Source organism: Gobio gobio (genome assembly GCF_949357685.1).
Source record: "Gobio gobio genome assembly, chromosome: 17".
Taxonomy (NCBI): Eukaryota; Metazoa; Chordata; class Actinopteri; order Cypriniformes; family Gobionidae; genus Gobio; species Gobio gobio.
Window position 1 is genome coordinate 2,084,768 of NC_137110.1, and position 26,730 is coordinate 2,111,497.

The following is a 26,730-nucleotide window of genomic DNA, read 5'->3' on the forward strand; positions in this document are numbered from 1 at the left end:
CTGTTTGATTATATGTTCAAATGTAATTATTCCTGTGATCAAAGCATAATTTCTCCAGTCTTCAGTGTCATATGATCCTTCAGAAATCACTCTAATATGATGATTTATGATTATTATCAGTGTTGAAAACAGATTCTTTGATGAATATAAGTTCAAAAGTACAGTATTTATCTGAAATATAAAGCTTTTCCAACATCGTACAACCGATTGAATAAAAATTGATTGATTGATTTATTTTTTGGGAAAGAACTTAAAGAAATTAATACTTTTATTAATCAAGGACGCATTAAATTGATCAAAAGTGACATTTATAATGTTACAAAAGATTCTATTTCTCATAAATTACTTTCTATTCATCAAATCCTGAGAAATAAAATGCATGATGGTTTCCACAGAAATATGAACACTGATAATAATCATAGATCCTCCAGAAATCACTCTAATATGATGATTTATGATTATTATCACTGTTGAAAAGTTCAAAAGTACAGTATTTATCTGAAATATAAAGCTTTTCCAACATCGTACAACCGATTTAATAAGAATTGATTGATTTTTTGGGAAAGAACTTAAAGAAATTAATACTTTTATTAATCAAGGACGCATTAAATTGATCAAAAGTGACAATTATAATGTTAAAAAAGATTCTATTTCTCATAAATGACTTTCTATTCATCAAATAATCCTGAGAAATAAAACGTATGATGGTTTCCACAGAAATATGAACACTGATAATAATCATAAATCCTCATATGAGAATGATGAGTGAAGGATCATGTGACACTGAAGACTGGAGTAATGCTGAAGATCACAGGAATAATTCGATTTTTAAATATATTCACATAGAAAACAGATATTTTACATTTTAATAATATCTCACAATATAAGTGTGTATTTTTAATCAAATAAATGCAGCTTTGGTGAGCAGAAGAGACTTCTAAAAACATAAAAAATCATACAGATCAGAAACATTTGACCGGCGATGTACTTTGATTGACAGACCCGTCTGAAATATGGAAAACTAAAGTGTAGTTATTCAGAAAATCATATGCAAACTCTCTTAAAAACATGAGCTGGTTGTCAACTGTACACACATTGCATAATAAAGTCATGCCATTGCACATGTGGATCACCATAACACGTCTCTTACTACTTTTTTGCAAGCGATTGTGAGAATATATGTCCTTATGAAAACATGAGGGTACCTGTGGATATCCTGCTGGATCACAAAGCCGTCTTTGAACAGACAGTTGCGCTCATCGTTCTGGCTCAATGTGTGACGGTGGTTATTATTATTATTATTATTATTGATTTCTGTCGAGGTGTCCAGAAACGCTGAGCTCTTGCGAGGGCCCATGCATATGGCTTCTAGTTTCAGAAAGCGCTTTTACACACTGTACATTATCAGATGAAGCGCTCAGGTCATGGTTCACGCCGAAATCAGCAGAGAAATGAGCAATATTTCACATCAGCAACTCATAATGTCATAACTGCACACCATTTCATAACTGCACATCATTTAATAACTCCACATAAAGTAATAAGTATCACATTATTATTGCAATTAAATGTGCGTAATGTAATAATAATGCAAAACGTAATAAAATCTTGAGCTCATAGTGTAATAAAAAATGTACATTATGTGAAAATTATTACTTTATAAACTCATATTTTCATTATTGTAATAGCTTTTAAAACATAAAAAATATAAGTATTCCCTTACAGTACATTTTTAAAAACCTAAATCCAGTCTTAAACTACAGTACCTACGAAATGCAACATTTAAATATTCATACTATTATTATTATTATTAATAAACAAAGCATTTTTATTCCTTTACAGTAAACTATGAAATCCTCCAGATTACTGACATTAGTCTTAGTTTAAAGGTGTACATTTTTATTCTGGATTTAGATTTTTTTTAACAATATACTGTAAATGAATAACAATGCTTTATGTTTAATAATAATAGCATGCATATTTAAATGTTGCATTTCACAGGTACTGTAGTTAAAATGACATGTTTTTGGTGAGTTTATAATGTAAAAATATTACATTATGAGCTCACAATTTTATTACATTTTGAGAAAATTATTACATTACGAACATTTTATTATAATAATAATGTCATATTTATTACTAGTTCCGTCAATTTGATGAATCACATCCAAAATAAAAGTGTGTTTATATATGTGCGTGTACAGTGTATAATTAATATATATATATATATATATATATATATATATATTTGAGTACACACACACACATGCATGTAAATATTTAAGAATTTTTAATATATATATACATATACATATATATATAATATAAATGATATAAATATGTTTACAGTATATAAATGCAATATTTCTGAAATATTTACATGCATGTGTGTGTGTATTCAAATATACATAATAATTGTACACAGTACACACACATATTTAAACACACTTTTATTTTGTATGCGATTAATCACGATTTAAAAATGTTCTGTAAGGGAATATCAATATTTTATGTTTGCAATATTACAATAATACAAATATGACATGTTTTTGGTGAGTTTATGTAAAATTGTTATTACATTATGAACATTGTATTATACTTATAGCGTTATGAGTTGCAGTCTCGCATTAATTTCCAGCATATAACATACACTCTTGTGATTTTGCGGTGACCTTTGACCTGTGCGATTCACCCTAACGACACATTCCTGTAAATTCACAAACTGAGCATTTTCACAGAACAAACACAGAAACGTGAAACACACACACACACACACACACACACGTTGACTGGACAATAAAAAGGAAACGAGTCTAACACTCACAGCTCTTTTATCATATCTTCTGAAAAACTCAATATTAATATATTCTTAAGTGTCTTACACCCTTTCAGGGCAATTTCATAAAATGTGCATTCAGTGCATTATATCTTTTCTCTACATTTTATTATCAAAATGACAAATGCCACACGTACACAATATAATTATGCTCTATTTTGTTTAAAACATGCTTCTATGTACATCAATTTATAGGGACATGCTGTAGAAACCGATTTGATCAATGCATATTTACACAAGCATGGATGGGATTGCTTTATTGTGTGTGTTGCGCTCCGCTCAACACTTTGGCATGAGGTTACCGGCTCAAGGCGTTCGTTATTATGCCGTCGAGATGTGTGTGAGATACACGCCGGATCCCACGGAACGGCTTCAGTGAACATGAGAGAGAGAGATGAGCGTTTGGCAGATCTACTGTACATCGTCACACGGGCTGTGTGTAACATTAGTTTAACATTAATGTGTATTGCAGCGTCTCAGTCCTATCTAACGGCACTATTGCAAAACCTGAATCTTCTTTTGGCCGCGTTTCAGCTCCTGATTCACTCAAACTCATTTGCACGTTCGATTAGGCACAAACTTCCTGATGATGAAATCAAAACCTCTTGCACTTTTGAATTTGGTGTGTATTGGGTTCACTTTTTTAGGTGCACTTTTATATTGGCGAATCTTTCCGTTCTTTCTCCTGCCTCGGTTTACGAACATGTGATCTTTTTCAAGTATATTCTGTGGTGAAACGAGCTGGCGGCGCGTAGGGGTGTGTGTGTCATGCAGTGAGGGAGGATGGGTGGGTTAGTTGGTTAGTCGGGCTGAGATGTGAGTGTTACTTCTTGGCATTGAGGGCGGCCAGAGCGCCATCGATATCCTCCTCTGGTTGGAGGGGATGCCACTGGGCGATGGGGCGGCGCGGGTTGGCCAGCATGTCGGACCAGTGTTTGAGCGCCGTGCTTTGGGCTTTGCTTCCGATGAAGATCTTCCCGATGGCATCGTTCTTGCCGATCTTGTCGTAGTCGAAGACCGTCACCACCACAATGATTTTCTGAAACAAGAAAAATCATTTAGCCGAGCTTATCAACGACCTTTTTTCAGTAAAGAAAACGAGACGATAACTAAATAAAAACTAGTGTTGGATGACCAAAACTATGAGGAAAACCTACTGTCATTTTCGTCAACAAATAAAAGCGAGAGGAGAATAGTGAGGTTAGTGAGGGTGGATTAGGGCAGAGATGGGGTCAGAACTGATGTCCTGTGTCACAGATGAACACATTTGATCTGAACTGATCTAACCTCTGGAAAACACACGATCTACAGGCTCACACACACCCAATCCAGCTCCAGAGCGGCTCAATCAATAACACACACACACACACACACACACACACACACACCCAATCCAGCTCCAGAGCGGCTCAATCAATAACACACACACACACACACACACACCCAATCCAGCTCCAGAGCGGCTCAATCAATAACACACACACACACACACACACACACACACACACACACACACACACACACACACACACACACACACACACACACACACACCCAATCCAGCTCCAGAGCGGCTCAATCAATAACACACACACATTTAATTATTTTATTTGGAATGACAAATACTGATTAAAGCAACACAGCATCCAAATATTCATAAAGAGCTTATCATGTTTAACCTGGCAATACAGACAATGTAAACAGTCCCGACCACATCAGTCAATGGGCTATGGGTAAAGATAACATCGTCTTCTCCAAACATGCAGACGGCCTATGATTGCTGAAACAGAGCAATATCTGGCTATTTGCTTAGAGCTCTTTTTACTCAGTCCAGCAATCTGCAAGCCTCGGACACATAATCTGTGCACATGCCCTAAGCTACCCAAGATAAGAACAGTTAGTTTGGTCCTGTAGCCACACACTGCCATAGCATTTGTTAACGGCTGGTACTTTAACATTTTCTCAGAAAAACACAAGTCCATGTAAGCATCAAAACAACAGCCTACTTCTAGAATCACGATATCTTTAGAAAGTTCATCAATGACTACAATGTCTGGAGTATTTGGGTGTTCACTTAGAGCACTTTTAAGAAAGTTGATATTATCGTTCAGGTTTGAGAACCAGCTGGTTTGAACAGTCTTATTTACGTGTATTGCACTTTGTCCAGAAACTTTGCGCAGTTCTTGAGCTATTGTGTTTACGATGCGATCGTGGCGCGCGATGTAAAGTCCTTTGAACGCAGGGCATCCGTTCATTATGTGCGCTGTAGATTCCATGATCTTATCTCGGTGTAGTAAGCAGAATGGTTCGTGATGTTTTGGAAACCACAGGGAGAGATTGTATTTGGTCGGGAGTGTTTGTAGCCTGGCTTTAATAACAAACTTTAGGATACCGTCGTTTACGGCTGAGTTTTGTAACGCAGAGTGAGAGACTGTATGGTCCGCGCTCTGCAAGCATGCCAGCTTTCCTTGAAGGCGCAGGTTAAGCCAGTAATCGCGCTGTTGTGTTTGAAAGTACTGAAGGATTTCATACCTGCACGTCCGGCTGTTCAGCTTCTTACCGTGATGAAGAGTCGCCTCAGCATACACATTAAGATCCATAATCTGTGCATGGCTGATGTTCACCTGCTCCCCGCCAGTATGTGCCCAGTTCAACTGCATATTATTGTTGCTGCACAAGTCATTCAGATCGGGCCAATCCGAACGTACTCCGAATCCCGTAGCCCTGGTGTCCAGCTTTCCGCTAGGTTTCTTTCGGAAGCCGAGGAAGCCCGATTCTCCGACTGCAGAAAAGGGGACCTTACGTTTGCTCAGATCCAGCACCAATGAGCGCCGGGCAACTTCACCAACTGTAAGGTCGTCGTTATTCAACATATGCAGTAGATGCTGTACTCTGGTCGCTGTATAAATCCATTCAATGTTGGGGATCCCCAGTCCCCCTTCGGATTTGCTGATAAAGAGAATACTTCTTGTCGTGTGTGTATTGAGATTTAACCATTTTCTTACCAGTTGCACGGTCTTATTGTTCAGCTCCGTCAGATGTTTTTTAGCGATGTGGACGTTGGCAAACAGATGTTGGATCTTAGATAGTGCTATGTCCCGAATGGCCTGGAGTTTCATGCAGATCGGTAGAGGACACTGGTCTATCAGGTCCAGTCTGCTGCAGTATTCTTTACAGATATCGTTCACTTGCTCTTGCCATTCTCCTGCAACATTAAACAAATGTCCTAGATAACTGTACGATTCATGTCTTGAATAGACTCTAATTGTGCTTCCGGCGATTGTAAATGATGGAGGCTGATCATACTTGGCCCTATACCATCTATTGCCCCCGCTGCGTCGCTCATAGAACACCGCACATTTGTTGTTCTTAACTCCAAGTCCAGACCATTGCAGGAAGCGATCGGTGTATGACAGCATGTGTGTAATGACATTCTCCTCTCTTGATACTATGAGGACGTCATCGGCAAAAGCCTGAACTGGGTTTGGAGATGTAATGTCAAGCGGGGCAAGAGAACATAACCACTTCAGCCATTGGTTTAAGGCCAGTACGAAATTCACGGCACTCCACGGACACCCCGTCTTAATGCCAACTTCGAGTTTAACCGGTTTCGTTAGTTGATGTCCGCAAATCACTTGTAAAAATGAATTATCGTACACATTCTTGATTATATGTATATACTGTTCCGGCAGCTTTATTTCTTCAAGGGAGTGAAGCATTACGCTATGTGGTAGGGAACCAAAGGCGTCTCGAAAATCGAGGAATACCGCATAGAAGCGGGAGGATTCATGTTTAAAATCATCAATGGCAGTTTTCAAGCAGAATACGTGCTCATTCATTCCCTGCCTCTCTATATATGCTTTCTGTTTGGGTGACAATGTTCCTGATTCCACTAGCCAAGGTAAAATCCTGCATAAAATGCACTTCATAAATACCTTGTATATAGCGGGGAGCAGCGATATATCCCTCCAGGTGGAGGGATCTTCTGGAACGTTGTTTTTCTTGGGGATCCTATATATAATAGCCCCCTTCCAGGAATCGGGAACTTTCCGGTTGTTTAAACAGACATTAAAAATCTGAGTGTCACTATTGAGAATTGTTTTGTTGCCTTAAGTACTTCATAGGTGACACCGTCTGCGCCGCATGCTTTGTTGTTCGGGAGGCTGCAGAGCACGGCTGAAATCTCCTCCGCGGTGAAATCCGAGCTTACGGGATAACACCTCGGGTCTTCCAGGTCAAGAGCGCCGCTCCACGGAGGACTGCTGGTCTGCTGGTGTATCTGTGCTGGTTGGCATTTCGCAACATAATACTCATAAACGTTATTGACGTCGTTTATCGCAGGTGGGGGATCTGGGTAAGTGCTGTTATTTAGAATGATATCAATTGCCTTACTCCTACGGTGATCCCAAAGATAAGCTAGTTCGTTTCCGCTCACCACTCTGGTTTCTCTCGTGCTGCTGGAATTCGTCGCTTTATTGAGCGCCGGCTGGATGGTTTCCCGTACGAAGCGCAGCTGCTGATTTATCCATTCAGTGAGCGTCTCTGGATCGGGCCTCGGTGAGAGCGTTCTACAGAGGGGGAATTTCCGAAGAATTCTTACGGTGTACTTTAGCAAAGGTATTCCTAATGCTCTCCCATCTTTATGAGTTGGTGTGTAGGATCCATTCCTGTAGTATACTCCACATAGGATGGTTATAAGTTTAGTCCAGTGACGCGGGTTGTTTCCGGTGAATTGTACTGTTTGTCTGTCATTAATTAGTTTCACATCCAGGGTTTTCCTGAACTCTCTCTCCTGTACCTGAAAGTGCATCCACTCTTGATCAGAAAGTGGGCGATTGTACTGTTCAAAGTTCGGCCAAGTGGCGTGCAGATGGTTACTTTCAGGACAAACATTTGTCGTGTTATTGACACACACACACACACACACACACACACACACACACACACACACACACACACACACACACACACACCCAATCCAGCTCCAGAGCGGCTCAATCAATAACACACACACACACACACACACACACACACACACACACACACACACACACACACACACACACACACCCAATCCAGCTCCAGAGCGGCTCAATCAATAACACACACACACACACACACACACACACACACACACACACACACACACACACCCACACACACACACACACACACACACACACACACACACACACACACACACACACACACACACACACACACACACACACACACACACACACACACACACACACACCCAATCCAGCTCCAGAGCGGCTCAATCAATAACACACACACACACACACACACACACACACACCCAATCCAGCTCCAGAGCGGCTCAATCAATAACACACACACACACACACACACACACACACACACACAATCCAGCTCCAGAGCGGCTCAATCAATAACACACACACACACACACACACACACACACCCAATCCAGCTCCAGAGCGGCTCAATCAATAACACACACACACACACACACACACACACACACACCCAATCCAGCTCCAGAGCGGGTCAATCAATAACACACACACACACACACACACACACACACACACACACACACACCCAATCCAGCTCCAGAGCGGCTCAATCAATAACACACACACACACACACACACACACACACACACACACACACACACACACCCAATCCAGCTCCAGAGCGGCTCAATCAATAACACACATTTATGCCAGACCAGTGTTTATCAACTAATGCTGATGAATAATCACAATCTTTACTTCACCATGTTTATTTAGTAATATGTTTTAGACGGTTGTAATAATGCATATTTATCTCCTCATCTGAACTTGAATGAGCTCCTGCAACTGTAATAGAGGCGCAGACATTTCAAAATAAGAGTCCTGGTGTATTTCCAGCTTGTTTATCATTAAAAGTCACGCATTATATATTCGTTTTTGCTTACACAATAAACTATATTTAATTTAATTCCCATTTAATTCATAGTCAGGAGGAAAGACCAGTATTTGACACATATTCAATAAAGTATCAGGGTTATAATAGTTCACTAAAAATCTTCATTACTTGAAATTAAATAAATGTTAACTGAAATAAAAAAATTAAAAAAAAACTTATTTGAAGCTTTAGCTTAACCTGATATACTAACTAAAACAGAAATACAATATTATAAAAACTATATAGATGTTTTTAAAAAAAGAAGCAAAAAAAGTGAATTGAGCTCTTTCGTGTATTTTTGCGCTTGAACGGTCAAAAGCACAATGAGTTTTGTCATGTATTCAGTAACAGTCAATTATGTAATTATAATTTAACTAAACTCATTAGATTATAGTCGACTAAAACGAAACTAAACAACTAAATCTAAATTTGCTGTCAAAATTAACACTGGTTGTACAAATATGGCACTAAAAACTAATTTTTGTGGTTGAGGTTTTTAAATGCATTTTCATTCATATTCAACTTTTATTTTGAATCAAATACTATAAATATATATATATTTTTTATATATATATTTTATATATGTATATTTAAAGCTGCATTATGTAAGTTTTCCGTCCGCTAGAGGTCGCCTGTTCAAATCAAAGGTGTAGTTTGATGATGTCCCGTTTGAGCGCAGAATCTCGGGACATGTGGTCTTCACCTCAGCCGGTGGGAAAGAATCGGGATAGGACTCGGGCAGAAATCATGTTGATGTGATTATTAACGTTACTGTAGTGAAGCAGAGCAGGAGCGAGTGTTGTGGAGCTGAGGAACCGCTGGAGCGATTGTTAATGAGAAGAACACAACACACGCCTCGCGAGCAGCGGGACTTTTATTATGCCACAGTCGCCACTTCCGCTCATGAGTGTGAGGTAACGCAGCTCTGTTGATCATATTACACACATCTGAGTGTGTTGATGATGGGATGGCGTTACTCTGTGCGTTCTCTCAGCCGCTGCTATGACACTTGCAGTGAGAGTAAAGCGCTTCTGCAGAATAAAACCGCAAACTAACGCAGATATGATGTCATCGACAGGCCACGCACTCACACGTCCCAGTTCCTCGGGTAAAATAGCATCTCACAATTTACAAATAGTCGGAAACATTTGGGATGTTGTAAGTACTCGACTGAACACAATATATAACACTGGCCTAGTGGTGTTTGGATATTTGACTGAAGAAAATGTTACATAGTGCAGCTTTAAATAGTATAATATTTTAAAATATACAATCAGATATTATATCTGAACCCTAACCCATAAATATATAACTTTGAGACAAATCAAATCACCAATAAACATTATTTTAAATATTAAAATAAGCAATATAATAATTTAATATATAAAAAAATAGAAGCTGTACCTGCATTTGCTCCAGAGGGATCTCAAAGCTGAAGGACTCGTTGTAGTACGGGTTCAGTGTGTTCTTCTTCACCGTCGTCTTCTTCTTCTTCAGGCGCTTCCCGTTCTGCAGAAGCTGGATCTTCACATACGGGTCTGCCAAAGGTCAAATGAGGAGTTAACATCATCAAATATATAACACACATTTCCTGCTGGAGTCTCCTATGTCTCAGCTCTCACCAGATAGGCCGCCGACGTCCATCTTCTTCAGGTTCTTGGCCTCGAGGATACAGACGGTCAGTTTTCCCGCCGTGGGAACGTAACGCAGGGAGATGCAGATGTCACCGAGCTTCTCAGGCTGTGTGGAAGAAGAGAAGAGCGATCTAACGAATGCTTACTTCCTCTCAAACCTGGAGGATCATGACATCAGCTGGTTGAATACTCACCTCCTCTTTCTCAGCGCTCTCCAGGTCCCTCCACTCTTCAATGGGCTGACCCAGATCCAGAGTGTTCATGGGTAGTTTTACCTCGCCGATGATGTCGTGTTTGGAGAAGCGGTCGTAGTCATACACACACATGACCAGCGTCTTCCCACCCAGCTCCTCGTACGGCATCTAACAAGGAAACCATCTGACATGTAAAACAGTTTTTGCGTAGAACACACTGGCTATGTTTCCATCCAAAGTTGCGAATATACACTCACCTAAAGGATTATTAGGAACACCATAGTAATACTGTGTTTGACCCCCCGTTTGACTGCCTTAATTCTACGTGGCATTGATTCAACAAGCTGCTGAAAGCATTCTTTAGAAATGTTGGCCCATATTGATAGGAGAGCATCTTGCAGTTGATGGAGATTTGTGGGATGCACATCCAGGGCACGAAGCTCCCGTTCCACCACATCCCAAAGATGCTCTATTGGGTTGAGATCTGGTGACTGTGGGGGCCATTTTAGTCCAGTGAACTCATTGTCATGTTCAAGAAACCAATTTGAAATGATTGGAGCTTTGTGACGGTGCATTATCCTGCTGGAAGTAGCCATCAGAGGATGGGGACATGGTGCTCATAAAGGGATGGACATGGGCAGAAACAATGCTCAGGTAGGCCGTGGCATTTAAACCATGCCCAATTGGCACTAAGGGGCCTAAAGTGTGCCAAGAAAACATCCCCCACACCATTACACCACCACCACCAGCCTGCACAGTGGTAACAAGGCATGATGGATCCATGTTCTCATTCTGTTTACGCCAAATTCTGACTCTACCATCTGAATGTCTCAACAGAAATCCAGACTCATCAGACCAGGCAACATTTTTCCAGTCTTCAACTGTCCAATTTTGGTGAGCTGGTGTAAATTGTCGCCTCTTTTTCCTCTTTGTAGTGGAGATGAGTGGTACCCGGTGGGGTCTTCTGCTGTTGTAGCCCATCCGCCTCAAGGTTGTGTGTGTTGTGGCTTCACAAATGCTTTGCTGCAGACCTCTGTTGTAACGAGTGGTTATTTCAGTCAAAGTTGCTCTTCTATCAGCTTGAATCAGTCGGCCCATGACCTCTGACCTCTAGCATCAACACGGCATTTTCTCCCACAGGACTGCCGCATACTGGATGCTTTTCCCTTTTCACACCATTCTTTGTAAACCCTAGAAATGGTTGTGCGTGAAAATCCCAGTAACTGAGCAGATTGTGAAATACTCAGACCAACAACCATGCCACGCTCAAACTTGCTTAAATCTCCTTTCTTTCCCATTCCGACATTCAGTGTGGAGTTCAGGAGATTGTCTTGACCAGGACCACACCCCTAAATGCATTGAAGAAACTGCCATGTGATTGGTTGATTAGATAATTGCATTAATGAGAAATTGAACAGGTGTTCCTAAGAATCCGTTAGGTGAGTGTAATTTATGCGCAAAAATGCAACATTGCATAAAACATTTGCGAATAAAGCACCGTTTCCATCCAGTGAGTCGAAGAGAACATAATCGCCACTTCCTGATAAACTACCGCTAAAAAATCACTGAGAAACACAGGAGAAGCCACCATATATAATAATTTCCGTATATAATAAGTTATTTACGTCTCAGAGAAACTCGTGCGTCTCAATAAATGTGTTGTCATGCTTTCAGAGGCAGATGTGCGGTTTGGGAACGCAGTCGTGTAAGACAGGAGGGAAATATACTTAGCATCTTTGACAACACACTTCTGAAAGACCAAAACAGCATTTCAGATGCTGTGCAAACAAGATTTTCCCGCTGGTTAGTACAGTTATGCTGTTACATCGCGAAAGTCACATGATTTCTTTATGTGCATCGATGAATTTATTCGGTAAATGCGTTTCCATCGTAGTTTATGCGCATGTTTTCGTATCGGATAGAAAATGTATCCGACTCAAACGAGCGCACGCGTTTTTATGCGCATTTTTCAAATTTATGCGCATCTTGGCGTTTCCATTCAGCATTTTTTGATGCAATATCCCAAAATGCACATAAAATAGGTGGATGGAGTAGGGTTGGGCGATGTCTCCTAAATTGGCAGTTGACTATGTTTACAGTAAAACATCGTGATGGACGATGATATCATCGTTTTTTTTTATTAATACAAATATATAATTTACTATATCTGTATTTGACTATCTCTTTACATAAATACTATTTTCTACTCAAAAACTATATAATTTCGTTATTTTACTTACCCAAATAATGTCTCATCCGCTAGGTTGCACATGAGGGAAAAAAGTAGCTTCCTTCCACTTAAGAAGAGTTGTGCACTTTTTATTTTAATATATCTCTTTACATAAATACTATTTTCTACTTCAAAACTATAATTTCGTTACTAACCCAGTGTTTTGTATGTTAATGCTGTTTTACGTAAATAATACCACAGAAGTGAAGTACAAAGCTTTGTTTACAAAGGAAATAAATTCGCAGCCATGAATGGATTCATGCCGAATGAGAGAGGCAGGCTGAGCCCAATTTAAGATTTGTCAGCTTTTTTATTCTGTTTTGCGATTTCCGTGAATTTTAACAATAGGCCTAATGTTAGTCCATTTTATCCCACATGGACATCTCGTTTCTTTTCTCAAATCTTCACTCACGTCACACCCATTTTCGCAGGGAATTATAAACGTTTCTTCCTTTTGTTTGTTTATAATTAAGTCTATTATACCCATTCACATCCTTTACTGTGGGAAAGTAGAAAAACACTGTAGGACGAATAGGCTACCTTTTTACTTAATTTTATTTAACACAGTTTGTGCTTGTTATTTGACTTGGTAAGGCGCGTCAAGTTTATTTGAATAGCGCATTTCACATATCGTCCATCGGCACAACCCTAGGATTGAAACATAGCTATAGTCCTTTGAGATGTAAACTGTTCTGCCATAGATAGACAGATATGGGGGTCAGCATGGGCACTGGTCAGCGGCTGTGCCGCCCCATACACAACAAACTGAGATGCTCTGTGTATTCTGAGCCCTTTCTATCAGAACCAGCTTTAACTTCTTGAGCAGTTTGAGCTCCAGTAGCTCGTCTGTTTGATCGGACCACACGGGCATCAATGAGCCTCGGCCGCCCATGACCCTGTGGCCGGTTCTCCACTGGTCCTTCATGACCCTGTGGCCGGTTCTCCACTGGTCCTTCATGACCCTGTGGCCGGTTCTCCACTGGTCCTCCATGACCCTGTGGCCGGTTCTCCACTGGTCCTTCATGACCCTGTGGCCGGTTCTCCACTGGTCCTTCATGACCCTGTGGCCGGTTCTCCACTGGTCCTTCATGACCCTGTGGCCGGTTCTCCACTGGTCCTTCATGACCCTGTGGCCGGTTCTCCACTGGTCCTTCATGACCCTGTGGCCGGTTCTCCACTGGTCCTTCATGACCCTGTGGCCAGTTCTCCACTGGTTCTTCATGACCCTGTGGCCGGTTCTCCACTGGTCCTTCATAACCCTGTGGCCGGTTCTCCACTGGTCCTTCATGACCCTGTGGCCGGTTCTCCACTGGTCCTCCATGACCCTGTGGCCGGTTCTCCACTGGTCCTCCATGACCCTGTGGCCGGTTCTCCACTGGTCCTTCATGACCCTGTGGCCGGTTCTCCACTGGTCCTCCATGACCCTGTGGCCGGTTCTCCACTGGTCCTTCATGACCCTGTGGCCGGTTCTCCACTGGTCCTTCATGATCCTGGGGCCGGTTCTCCACTGGTCCTTCATGACCCTGTGGCCGGTTCTCCACTGGTCCTCCATGACCCTGTGGCCGGTTCTCCACTGGTCCTCCATGACCCTGTGGCCGGTTCTCCACTGGTCCTCCATGACCCTGTGGCCGGTTCTCCACTGGTCCTTCATGACCCTGTGGCCGGTTCTCCACTGGTCCTCCATGACCCTGTGGCCGGTTCTCCACTGGTCCTCCATGACCCTGTGGCCGGTTCTCCACTGGTCCTCCATGACCCTGTGGCCGGTTCTCCACTGGTCCTCCATGACCCTGTGGCCGGTTCTCCACTGGTCCTCCATGACCCTGTGGCCGGTTCTCCACTGGTCCTCCATGACCCTGTGGCCGGTTCTCCACTGGTCCTTCATGACCCTGTGGCCGGTTCTCCACTGGTCCTTCATGACCCTGTGGCCAGTTCTCCACTGGTCCTCCATGACCCTGTGGCCAGTTCTCCACTGGTCCTCCATGACCCTGTGGCCGGTTCTCCACTGGTCCTTCATGACCCTGTGGCCGGTTCTCCACTGGTCCTTCATGACCCTGTGGCCGGTTCTCCACTGGTCCTTCATGACCCTGTGGCCGGTTCTCCACTGGTCCTTCATGACCCTGTGGCCGGTTCTCCACTGGTCCTTCATGACCCTGTGGCCGGTTCTCCACTGGTCCTCCATGACCCTGTGGCCGGTTCTCCACTGGTCCTTCATGACCCTGTGGCCGGTTCTCCACTGGTCCTCCATGACCCTGTGGCCGGTTCTCCACTGGTCCTTCATGACCCTGTGGCCGGTTCTCCACTGGTCCTCCATGACCCTGTGGCCGGTTCTCCACTGGTCCTCCATGACCCTGTGGCCGGTTCTCCACTGGTCCTTCATGACCCTGTGGCCGGTTCTCCACTGGTCCTCCATGACCCTGTGGCCGGTTCTCCACTGGTCCTTCATGACCCTGTGGCCGGTTCTCCACTGGTCCTTCATGATCCTGGGGCCGGTTCTCCACTGGTCCTTCATGACCCTGTGGCCGGTTCTCCACTGGTCCTCCATGACCCTGTGGCCGGTTCTCCACTGGTCCTCCATGACCCTGTGGCCGGTTCTCCACTGGTCCTCCATGACCCTGTGGCCGGTTCTCCACTGGTCCTTCATGACCCTGTGGCCGGTTCTCCACTGGTCCTCCATGACCCTGTGGCCGGTTCTCCACTGGTCCTCCATGACCCTGTGGCCGGTTCTCCACTGGTCCTCCATGACCCTGTGGCCGGTTCTCCACTGGTCCTCCATGACCCTGTGGCCGGTTCTCCACTGGTCCTTCATGACCCTGTGGCCAGTTCTCCACTGGTCCTCCATGACCCTGTGGCCAGTTCTCCACTGGTCCTCCATGACCCTGTGGCCGGTTCTCCACTGGTTCTTCATGACCCTGTGGCCGGTTCTCCACTGGTCCTTCATGACCCTGTGGCCGGTTCTCCACTGGTCCTTCATGACCCTGTGGCCGGTTCTCCACTGGTCCTCCATGACCCTGTGGCCGGTTCTCCACTGGTCCTTCATGACCCTGTGGCCGGTTCTCCACTGGTCCTTCATGACCCTGTGGCCGGTTCTCCACTGGTCCTTCATGACCCTGTGGCCGGTTCTCCACTGGTCCTTCATGACCCTGTGGCCGGTTCTCCACTGGTCCTTCATGACCCTGTGGCCGGTTCTCCACTGGTCCTTCATGACCCTGTGGCCGGTTCTCCACTGGTCCTCCATGACCCTGTGGCCGGTTCTCCACTGGTCCTTCATAACCCTGTGGCCGGTTCTCCACTGGTCCTCCATGACCCTGTGTCTGGTTCTCCACTGGTCCTTCATAACCCTGTGGCCGGTTCTCCACTGGTCCTCCATGACCCTGTGGCCGGTTCTCCACTGGTCCTTCATGACCCTGTGGCCGGTTCTCCACTGGTCCTCCATGACCCTGTGGCCGGTTCTCCACTGGTCCTTCATAACCCTGTGGCCGGTTCTCCACTGGTCCTCCATGACCCTGTGTCTGGTTCTCCACTGGTCCTTCATAACCCTGTGGCCGGTTCTCCACTGGTCCTTCATGACCCTGTGGCCGGTTCTCCACTGGTCCTCCATGACCCTGTGGCCGGTTCTCCACTGGTTCTTCCTCTGAGCACTTCTGATAGAGACTGACCACTGCAGACCGGGAACAGCCCACAAGAGCTGCAGTTTTGGAGATGCTCTGACTGTGCGTTCACACCAGACGCGACTTGTGTGAATAAATCATGCTATTCGCGTGTAGTTGAACGCTTGAACATTTTGAGCTTCATTCGTGCGTGACATTCACTTCACAACAGACGCGAATTCGCGTCATGGAAGGGGCTTCTGCTTCTGCTCAAGTCTCGTTGTGAAATGGCTGACATGGATCGTTTTAAAATACGACTAATAAGCTCAGTTTGCTGGCTTTAACTATCTTGTAGTCTCAATATGTATGTATATACAGTATATATATATATATATATATATATATATATATATATATATATATATATAGCTCAAATTGAGTAAAGAGCGCTTTTTACAAATTAACAGACTGTCCGACCTCCTCACCCACTTTCTTCCGAGCAAGATCCTTTATATTCCTGTATATTCCGTATAAAGTACGAAGATGTACAGCTCCGGGTATCCACATATGATTGTGTCCTTATTGTTGTCACTACTGGAGCAAGCTCCTGATTGATTAACACGCCACGAATATCCGTCAAAGTTCAGATTTTTCAACTCGCGCGATTCACGCGAAGCATGCGTTACGTGCGTCTATTTGCGTCTTTGCATTGACTTAACATGTAAATCACTCGCGCTTAACGCTTCATTCAAGTCTGGTGTGAACGCAGCATGACCCGGTCGTCTAGCCGTCACAATCTGGCCCTTGTCAAACTCGCTCAAATCCTTACGCTTGCCCATTTTTCCTGCTTCTAACACATCAACTCTGAGGACAAAATGTTCACTTGCTGCCTAATATATTCCACCCACTAACAGATCATCAGTGTTATTCACGTCATAATGTTATGCCTGATTAGTGTATATATTACACAGTACATTCTTCTAATCATCTGTTCTTGCAAACGATGTGAAGGATAAAGACATGAAAAACCTGTGTTTTCTCACTCGTAACGTGTGCGGATTCGGCCGATCCATTTTTAGAAAGACAGTCGGCCGTTCTCACTGTACGGCTGGGGCTGTCCTAGATCAGTTTCCTCCACCAGAGGATGTGCGGCCCCTCCGGAGCTCATTACTGACTCTGGGAAACTAAAGCTCATTCAGGAGCCGCTGGAGGCGTTCGGAGCAAAGCGCTGGCGTAGCAGAAACGGCCAATGAGCGCTAATGACAGACCAGCATCACTGGAGGCTTAGCAGTCATTCAGGGGGGTTTATATTTCACTTGATTAATTGGAACATGTGCTGTCTTTTAGGGTATTATTATAATAGGCCATTCTTTACACATTAATATTTGACCAACAAAATGGCTTACCTTGAAGACAAAGGTTTCATTGAACACAGGGTTGAGGGTCTTCTTGTGCACCTTGGTGTCAAACTTCTTCTTCTTATCTGGTAGGATGAACACTTTCACGTAAGGATCGGACGTTCCGCCAGAGTCCATGGAAATCAGGTCGGCACATTGCAAGATCCCGACTGTCAGCTGTGGATAAAAACAGTGGAAAAATAGAAGCCAGAGATTTAATAACTGACAAGAGTTTCTTGTAAGAATAATATAGAATCCCAAATGAGATGTCTTTAATATGACCCTGGAGCTCAACAGCAGTCGTGCGTCTGTGGCAATAGCCTACAATACATTGTTTGGGTCAAAATGATACATTTTTCTTTTATGCCAAAAATCATTAGGATATTAGGATCATGTTCCATGAAGATATTTTGTAAATGTCCTACCGTAAATATATCATAAATGTATTATTATTAGTAATATGCATTGCTAAGGACTTCATCTGCAGCCATATCACCCTGTAGCCCAAGACTGGTTTCCCACTGAAGCTAAGCAGGGCTGAGCCTGGTTAGTACCTGGATGGGAGACCAACTGGGAAAACTAGGTTGCTGCTGGGAGAGGTGTTAGTGAGGCCAGCAGGGGGTGCTCACCCTGTGGTCTGTGTGGGTCCTAACACCCCAGTATAGTGATCGGGACACTATACTGTAACAAGCACCGTCTTTCGGATGAGACGTTAAACCGAGGTCCTGACTCTCTGTGGTCATTAAAAATCCCAGGATGTCCTTCGATAAGGAGTAGGGGTGTAACCCCGGCATCCTGGCCAAATTTGCCCATTGGCCCCTATCCATCATGGCCTCCTAATCATCCCCATATATATATACGATTGGTATCATCCCTCAGTCTCCTCTCCACCAATCAGCTGGTGTGTGGTGGGCGTACTGGCGCAATATGGCTGCCGTCGCATCATCCAGGTGGATGCTGCACATTGGTGGTGGTTTGAGGAGATTCCCCCCTTCTATGTAAAGCGCTTTGAGTGCCTAGAAAAGCGCTATATAAATGTAACAAATTATTATTATTATTATCTGGACAACTTTAGAGGAGATTTTCTTCTAAAAATGGACCCTTATGACTTGTTTTATGTATATATATATATATATATATATATATATATATATTAGGGGTGTAACGGTGCACGAATTCGTACCGAACCGTTACAGTACAGGGCTTTGGGTTCGGTGCGTGTGTGTACCGAACGGTTTCCGAGTGCAATCTTTAACAGTTTACAGTCGGCTTGTTTTAAGCGCGAAACACACTTCAATCCGAGTTCCCACACAAACACATTAAGTATTCAGTCCATTTTATCACGAAATTCAAACCATAAATGCCGTTTTGACGCTCTTCATCTGTGAAGGCGATCGATCATCTCTTCCTAAAGAATAAACATGAATGAACATCTGAAGGTATGCTGAGGATACATTACAACTTACTGTCACATCTCACATGTGGTGTAATCGCTCAATCAGTGTTTCAACGGCGGAAAGACGTCAATATAACTGCTGTAAACTAAACAATGTAGCATCACATTTACCTCAGGCAGTCATTCAGTGTCCACAGCTGTGAGTTCACTAGAGAGATGAACTCTTTCACTAAATATATGCTCTATATTAGCCGTTATATTCATTATATTCTACTTAACCTGTTAGTGATGTCTTGATTATTTCATGTCTGTCATGAAAATGTCACACACTGTGTATAAATGATTATATTTCAACAACGAATTGGAGAAACAACTATTTTATAATTAGATTTAGAAGTTAATGCAAAAACTGCCTAATGTGAAGTTTACATGTTTGCGTACTGTGTGTTATTTGAGTGTTGATTATTATACCTACAAATAAATAGCAGCTGGATTTAGGCTAATAGTTTGGGCTCTGTTGTTAACCTTTAATATTAATGTGCAAGTAAGGGCTCCCTAAATAATTTACAGAAATACCTTCAATAAACTTTTAGATATAATTTAATTAATTTAAGGACAGACACTTTTTCTTCTTCAGTAAACCACTGTTTAATAAAAATAAATAAAAAGCAATTTTGTAAAACTGCTGTACCAAACTCGTACCGAACCGTGACTTCAAAACCGAGGTACCGAACCGTCAGTTTTGTGTACCGTTCACCCCTAATATATATATATATATATATATAAACTCATATATATGAGATTAAATTAAGAGCAATATTCCTTTGGGATGTGCTCACTCTGAGAGCGTTGTGAAATGTCTGTCAGGCTTTATGCATAAATTTAAACTGAATTATAAAATGAAAGTCTTATTCATGAATGCACTACCGTTCAAAAGGTGTTGTTTTTAAAAGAAATGTATACTTCCATTCAGCAAGGATGCATTAAATTGATCAAAAGGGACATTAAAGACATTTATAATATTACAAAATATTTAATTTTCAAATAAATCATCTGCTTTAGAAGTCATGGCCGCCCATAGATCCGCTTGCGGGAAAGTTATGAAATTTGGTACACTGGTAGAGGACAGTCTGAACTGTCACCAGAGCAAATTTGGAGTCTCTAACTCAATCGCTCTAGCGCCACCACATGTCCAAAGTTTGACTCACGTTTGTGCTAATAACTGTTGAACCGTAAGGGCTAGAAATGTTTTTCCATCATGAAAATTTTTCCACCATTTAGAATTTTCCCAAAAAAATACTTTTTCCCTCGGCCGTTGCTCTGATTTACACAAAAATTGAACCAGATCATCTTCAGACCATAGCGACAAAAAGTTATGTCAAATTTGTCAAACCGTTCTCGAATAACGTGCAAACAAATTCAACGAAGTGTCCGCCAAAATGAACGTGAGGCTATATCTCCACAATGCTTTAGCGTATTCTGACCAAACTTGGTGTGTGTTATAACAACCATGACTTGAAGTCACCTGTACAGTTTTGGTGCAGCGCCACCTAGTGGTCAGAAGATATGAAAAATTAAACATTTTCCTTATAACTTCTGAACGGTATAAGAAATGGTCTCTTTAGATTCGGTGCATCATGCCGAGTCATACAATACCCAATTTTCCCATATCGGCCATTTTGAATTTTGTCATAAAATGCTGTATTTTATGAACGCATTGGCGTATCGTTACAAAACTCGGTATGTGTCTTTGGTGCAGCGCCACCTTGTGTTCAAAAATTATAATGACATTTCCAATGCTAATAACTTTTGATTGTATCAGCCTATTGAAATGATGGTTTTAATAGATTCCTTGAGTCATGCCGAGAACAAAGATAACAAATTTGCCATAGTCAGCCAAACTTCCTGTCCACCATTTTGAATTTCTTTAAAAACCTACTTTTTAGAACTCCTCTTAGACCAGGGGTCGGGAACCTTTTTACCAAGAAGAGCCAAAAAAAAAAAAAAAACTGAGACATTTTTCAAAAGAGCCACAGCAAAATTTACACTTGTTTATTAGAAATATTTGCACATTTTTATGCATTTTAATGTAATAACAACAGCATTAACATACCACTTGCAATGTTAGTAGTTCTGGTAGTTGTATAGAACACCAGTAGGTGGCAAAAATGCAGGGTTTTTTTCAGTAACCCAAACAAACGATTACACAATATATACAAAGCACTATATTTTGTTCACTGACATTGTGCTGATTTCTTACAAAAAAAAAAAGAGAAACGGGCAGCATAAACAAGCGATTAACAAGAAGTATTGTACCTTATACTTGCATTAATGAGATTTTTGTTGCTGCATCATTTTGCTGAGTGCTTTGAAGTTGGGGTCGTAACTGGTGAGATTCAACTTCATGCAGGCATTCAGGCTTTCATCCGTTAACCTTGAGCGCAGGTTGGTTTTAATGTTGTTTAGATGTGAGAAGGACTGCTCACATGTGTATGTTGAGCCAAACATTGTAAGCACAGCAACACTGACACGATGCATTGTGCTGAAAGTGGCTGGGAGTTCGTTCCAAGTTTTCAGGATGAGATTGTCTTCACGTTGGAGTTTTCTCATATCTGCCCACTTATGCTGCTTTGCCAGTTCTGCCCTCTGACGAGCAAGGCTTTCCAGTTCGGAATTCAAAGTTAAAAATTTTGACAGCCACATATCTGACGCCTTCAGTTCAGCAGCTTCCAGCTCAAAATCTCCAATGGAAATGCCAGGGATGACACTCAGTTTTTCTGCGTCCATGGTGCACACATGTGGATGAGTTATCACTTTGAACAAATCGGCATGTCTGCGGAAGTCCGCAAAACGTGATTTGAATGACATCAGTAAATCTGATGTGAAGCTTGCGAGCTGCCTGAGATCGAAATGATGAGCGGGGTCCCTCGCTAAGCAATCCTCTCTGTATGCTCGCAATGTTTCGAAGTGCAGGAGACGGCCACTCTCAATGTCCCTGATAAACAGCTCCAGCTTTGTTTCAAACGCAAACACTGCCTGTTGCAGGGATAAGATTGTGTTTCCGATGCCTTGCATTTTCACATTGAGGTGGTTCATATGACATGTAATGTCCACCAGGTAGTGAAACTTCAGGAGCCACTCAATGTCAGTGAGCTCGGGATGAACATTTCCTTTCATTTCCAAAAATGTCCTCACTTCATTTAAACAGGCAGCAAAGCGGACGAGCACTTTCCCCCTGGATAACCAACGCACATTGCTGTGCAGGAGCAGCCCTGGATAATTACTCCCCACTTCATCCAACAAGGCCTTAAACTGGCGATCATTCAAAGCTCGGGCCACAATGAAGTTTACAATGCGAACTACCAATGACATCACTTCGCGAAGTTCCTCTCCACACGACAGAGCACACAGTGCCTCTTGATGCACAATGCAATGGAAGTTTAAGATGGGCCGCTTCTCATGCTCACACAGAAGGGCAACGAATCCTTTATGTTTACCTAACATACTGGGTGCTCCATCAGTACACACAGATACAAGTTTATTCAGTGGTAGCTTTTTCTCCGCAGCAAAGTCCATCAGAGATTTTAACACATCCGCGCCTCTTGTTGTGTCTTTCATCGGCAAAACAGCGAGACTCTCTTCACGAACAGTATCACCTGTCACATACCGCCCGACTATGCTTAGCTGTGCTACGTTGCTCACATCGGTAGACTCATCCAATGAAAGAGAAAAGCAACTACCTGAACTGATGTCGTTGATCTGCATCTCCTCTATCTGGCTAGCCATCACAAGTGCACGATCATGAACAGTTCTTGCAGACAAAGGCATGTCTTCGATTTTTTGGATAATTTTATCCTTGTTTGGGAGGTCGTTATACAGTTCTTTAGCCACACTCAGCATGCAACCCTTAATGTACTCTCCATCTGTAAATGGTTTCCCACTCCTCACAATCTCCAGAGCGCCGGCGAAGCTCGCAGAATTCAGATTCCCGCCTTTATTAGTCCATGCTAGCAGGTGCTGCTGTCCAGTTTCCATTCTCCGCTGAAGCTCAGCGCAAGCTTTTTTCCTGCATTCTCCAGCGGGGTATTTTGCAGCGAATGCTTCATGGCGCGTCTCAAAATGTCTCTTAACATTAGTCTTTTTGAGCGACGCAATACGTTCGTTGCAAATAAGACACATTGCAGCCCCCGACTTCTCCACAAATGCAAATTGATCCGTCCATTCGGGCTGGAATGAACGGTAATCGTCGTCTTTTTTTCTTTTTGCCATCTTGCTCTCGTTGATGATTTTTATTTTAGACAGGTAGCTGCTTAACTTGATCTAGACATGATGCAGGCCTAACCACGACGTCCAATTAAAATTCAGCTCTCTGAAAGGTAGGCTATACAGGCCAAACACCGCTGTCAATCATATTAAGCTGTAAGTGTTTTACCTAAATATTTTTGAACATATTTAATTAAATTTTACATATTCATAATGTTAAATTCTACATTAATAAAGTATGCTAATAGTTTTAAAATAATTGTTATCATCATCGAGGGTGTATTTTTCAGTCAACATTTGAAAACTGGAGAGCCATATAAAATCCGGAAAAGAGCCATATATGGCTCGCGAGCCATAGGTTCCCGACCCCTGTCTTAGACCGTTTGTCTGATTTTCACCAAATTCGAGTCCGATCATCTTCAGACTGTGCTGACAAAAAGTTGTGGATTTCATGTCAGTAGACGAACCGTTTTTGTATAGTGCAGCAACAATCGTTCTCCAATAACGTGCAAACGAATTTGACGAAGTGGCCGCCAAAATGAACGTGAGGCTGTATCTCCACAACGCTAGAGTGTATTCTGACCAAACTTGGTGTGTGTTGTGACAACCATGACCTGAGGCGACCTGCACAGTTACGGCGCAGCGCCATCTAGTGGTCAGGAGATATTAACGATCGACATTTTTGCTTATAACTTCAGAACGGTTTGGCCAAAAATCACAAAACTTATGTAGGCATTTTGCTTAAAATCATCTTGATATGCTTTTAATTGCTCACTGTTGCAGTTGGTCTGATGTTCCCACCCACACAGTCAAGACTTCGATCCCAAACTCATGATCGCACCGATCCCAAACTTTGGAACAGTAGTGTATTGTACATTTTAACCTAATGATACTCTAGCAATATCCAGGAAGTTCATGCATATTAGAAATGAATCTGACTGCTTTAAGAAACACAGTAACAATAAGAGATCACTGTCATTAATGTTTGTTTAGACTCATTTTGAGACACAGCTGTGACTCAGCAAACACCGTCATTAGTGAAGATACAGCACTGCATGAGCGCAAACAAAAGATATATTAGAGGAATAGTTCACCCCAGAAAATACAATTCTGTCAATATTTACTCAGTCTCCTGCCGTTCCAAACACAAGCACGCTGTTATTTTTATTGAGCCACACAAAATGAGAAATCTTCACACAGCTCTTTTCATAAATGATGACTGAACTGTGTCCAGATGCATCATAATACAGCAATAATGGCAATATGTTTCATTAAAGGCACAATATGTAATTTCTCGGCGCTTATTCAACTCAAAGGCGTGTCTTGACTCTTGAGTGGGCGGAGCTTTAATTTTGCCGCGAGCGCTTCCGCTTCTTCCGCTCGTGTGTGTGTGTGTGTGTGTGTGTTTGTTCCCGGTCATGAGTGGAAACCGCAGGCGTGAGTGAAACTGATCAAATGTGTGTGTTTTGTTGGCAATCGGAGCGTAAGTGCATATAATGTGAACAACACCAACGTATAGTGTGTGTGTGTGTGTGAGAGAGTGTGTGTGAGTGTGTGTGTGTGTGTGTGTGTGAGAGTGTGTGGACTGGTAATTCCTACGTTATGGGGACAAAATGTCCCCACAAAGATGGCAATATCCAAAATCCTCGTCCTTGTGGGGACATTTTTAGGTCCCCATGAGGAAAACATCTTATAAATCAGACTAAGTGATGTTTTTTGAAAATGTAAAAATGCAGAATGTCTCCTGTGATGGGTAGGTTTAGGGGCAGGGGCAGTGTGTGTGTGTGTGTGTGTGTGTGTGTGTGTGTGTGTGTGTGTGTGTGTGTGTGTGTGTGTGTGTGTGTGTGTGTGTGTGTGTGTGTGTGTGTGTGAGTGTGTGTGTGTGAGAGTGTGTGTGAGTGAGTGAGTGTGTGTGTGTGTGTGTGTGTGTGAGAGTGAGTGTGTGTGTGTGTGTGTGTGAGAGTGAGTGTGTGTGTGTGTGTGTGTGTGTGTGTGTGTGTGTGTGTGTGTGTGTGTGTGTGAGAGTGAGTGTGTGTGTGTGTGAGAGTGAGTGTGTGTGTGTGTGTGTGTGTGTGTGTGTGTGTGTGAGTGTGTGTGTGTGTGTCTCTCTTTAGCTCCGCCCACTGCACTCCTTCACGAGCTCGGCTGTGTTCAGAAAGAATCGGTTCAGTGTTTCTGTCTTTTATAAATATGATAAACTAAAGACTCTTGTGAGATATGAAGGATCAACACTACTCTATAGATACTCAAGATTAAAACAAGTGTGTGTGTGTGTGTGTGTGTGTGTGTGTGTGTGTGTGTGTGTGTGATGGGTAGGTTTAGGGGCAGTGTGTGTGTGTGTGTGTGTGTGATGGGTAGGTTTAGGGGCAGTGTGTGTGTGTGTGTGTGTGTGTGTGTGTGTGTGTGATGGGTAGGTTTAGGGGCAGTGTAAGGGGATAGAAAATACGGTTTGTACGGTATAAAAACCATTACGCCTATGGAATGTCCACACATTTCACAAAAACAAACATGTGTGTGTGTGTGTGTGTGTGTGAGTGTGTGTGTGTGTGTGTGTGTGTGTGTGTGTGTGTGTGTGTGTGTGTGTGTGTGCGTGTGTGTGTGTGTGTGTGTGAGTGTGTGTGTGAGAGTGTGTGTGAGTGAGTGAGTGAGTGTGTGTGTGTGTGTGTGTGTGTGTGTGTGAGAGTGAGTGTGAGTGAGTGTGTGTGTGTGTGTGTGTGTGTGTGTGTGTGTGTGTGTGTGTGTGTGTGTGTGTGTGTGTGTGTGTGTGTGTGTGTGTGTGTGTCTTCAGCTCCGCCCACTGCACTCCTCCACGGACTCGGCTGTGTTCAGAAAGAATCGGTTCAGTGTTTCTGTCTTTTATAAATATGATAAACTAAAGACTCTTGTGAGATATTAAGGATCAACACTACTCTATAGATACTTAAGATTAAAACAAGTGTGTGTGTGTGTGTGTGTGTGTGTGTGTGTGTGTGTGTGTGTGTGTGTGTGTGTGTGTGTGTGTGTGTGTGTTTTGACCCCTTTAACAAAGATGATCAAATAAGAAACATTTTCATTTATACTCGACATCCTCACCTTGTTATCCTGGAAGTCATAATCCAAAGAGTACTGGAGCTTTCCGAGTTTCTCCACTTCTTTCTCCTCTTCCTCCTTCTCCTCCTCCGTCAGACCAGTTTCTCCTTCTTCATCATCATCATCCTGTTTCTGTGGGGCAAAGGGCAGTTTTAGTAAGTCGTTATCCGGGTACCGTCGGTCTGGTTC

General features: G+C 42.8%; 1 protein-coding gene across 1 annotated transcript in view; it reads right to left on the reverse strand.

Moving 5' to 3' along the window:
- Window positions 1–2,815: 2,815 nt before the first annotated feature.
- The window catches only part of syt2b (synaptotagmin IIb), a 105,827-nt gene continuing 81,912 nt past the window's right edge, over window positions 2,816–26,730 (reverse strand). Inside the window, exons 4-9 of the mRNA XM_079841028.1 lie at window positions 26,545–26,673; window positions 17,823–17,990; window positions 10,600–10,767; window positions 10,394–10,511; window positions 10,176–10,309; window positions 2,816–3,875 (exon numbers count right to left, since the gene is read on the reverse strand). Coding sequence (XP_079697154.1) covers window positions 3,660–3,875; window positions 10,176–10,309; window positions 10,394–10,511; window positions 10,600–10,767; window positions 17,823–17,990; window positions 26,545–26,673 — 933 coding nt within the window. The 3' untranslated portion in view covers window positions 2,816–3,659. The remainder of the gene's footprint in view (window positions 3,876–10,175; window positions 10,310–10,393; window positions 10,512–10,599; window positions 10,768–17,822; window positions 17,991–26,544; window positions 26,674–26,730) is intronic.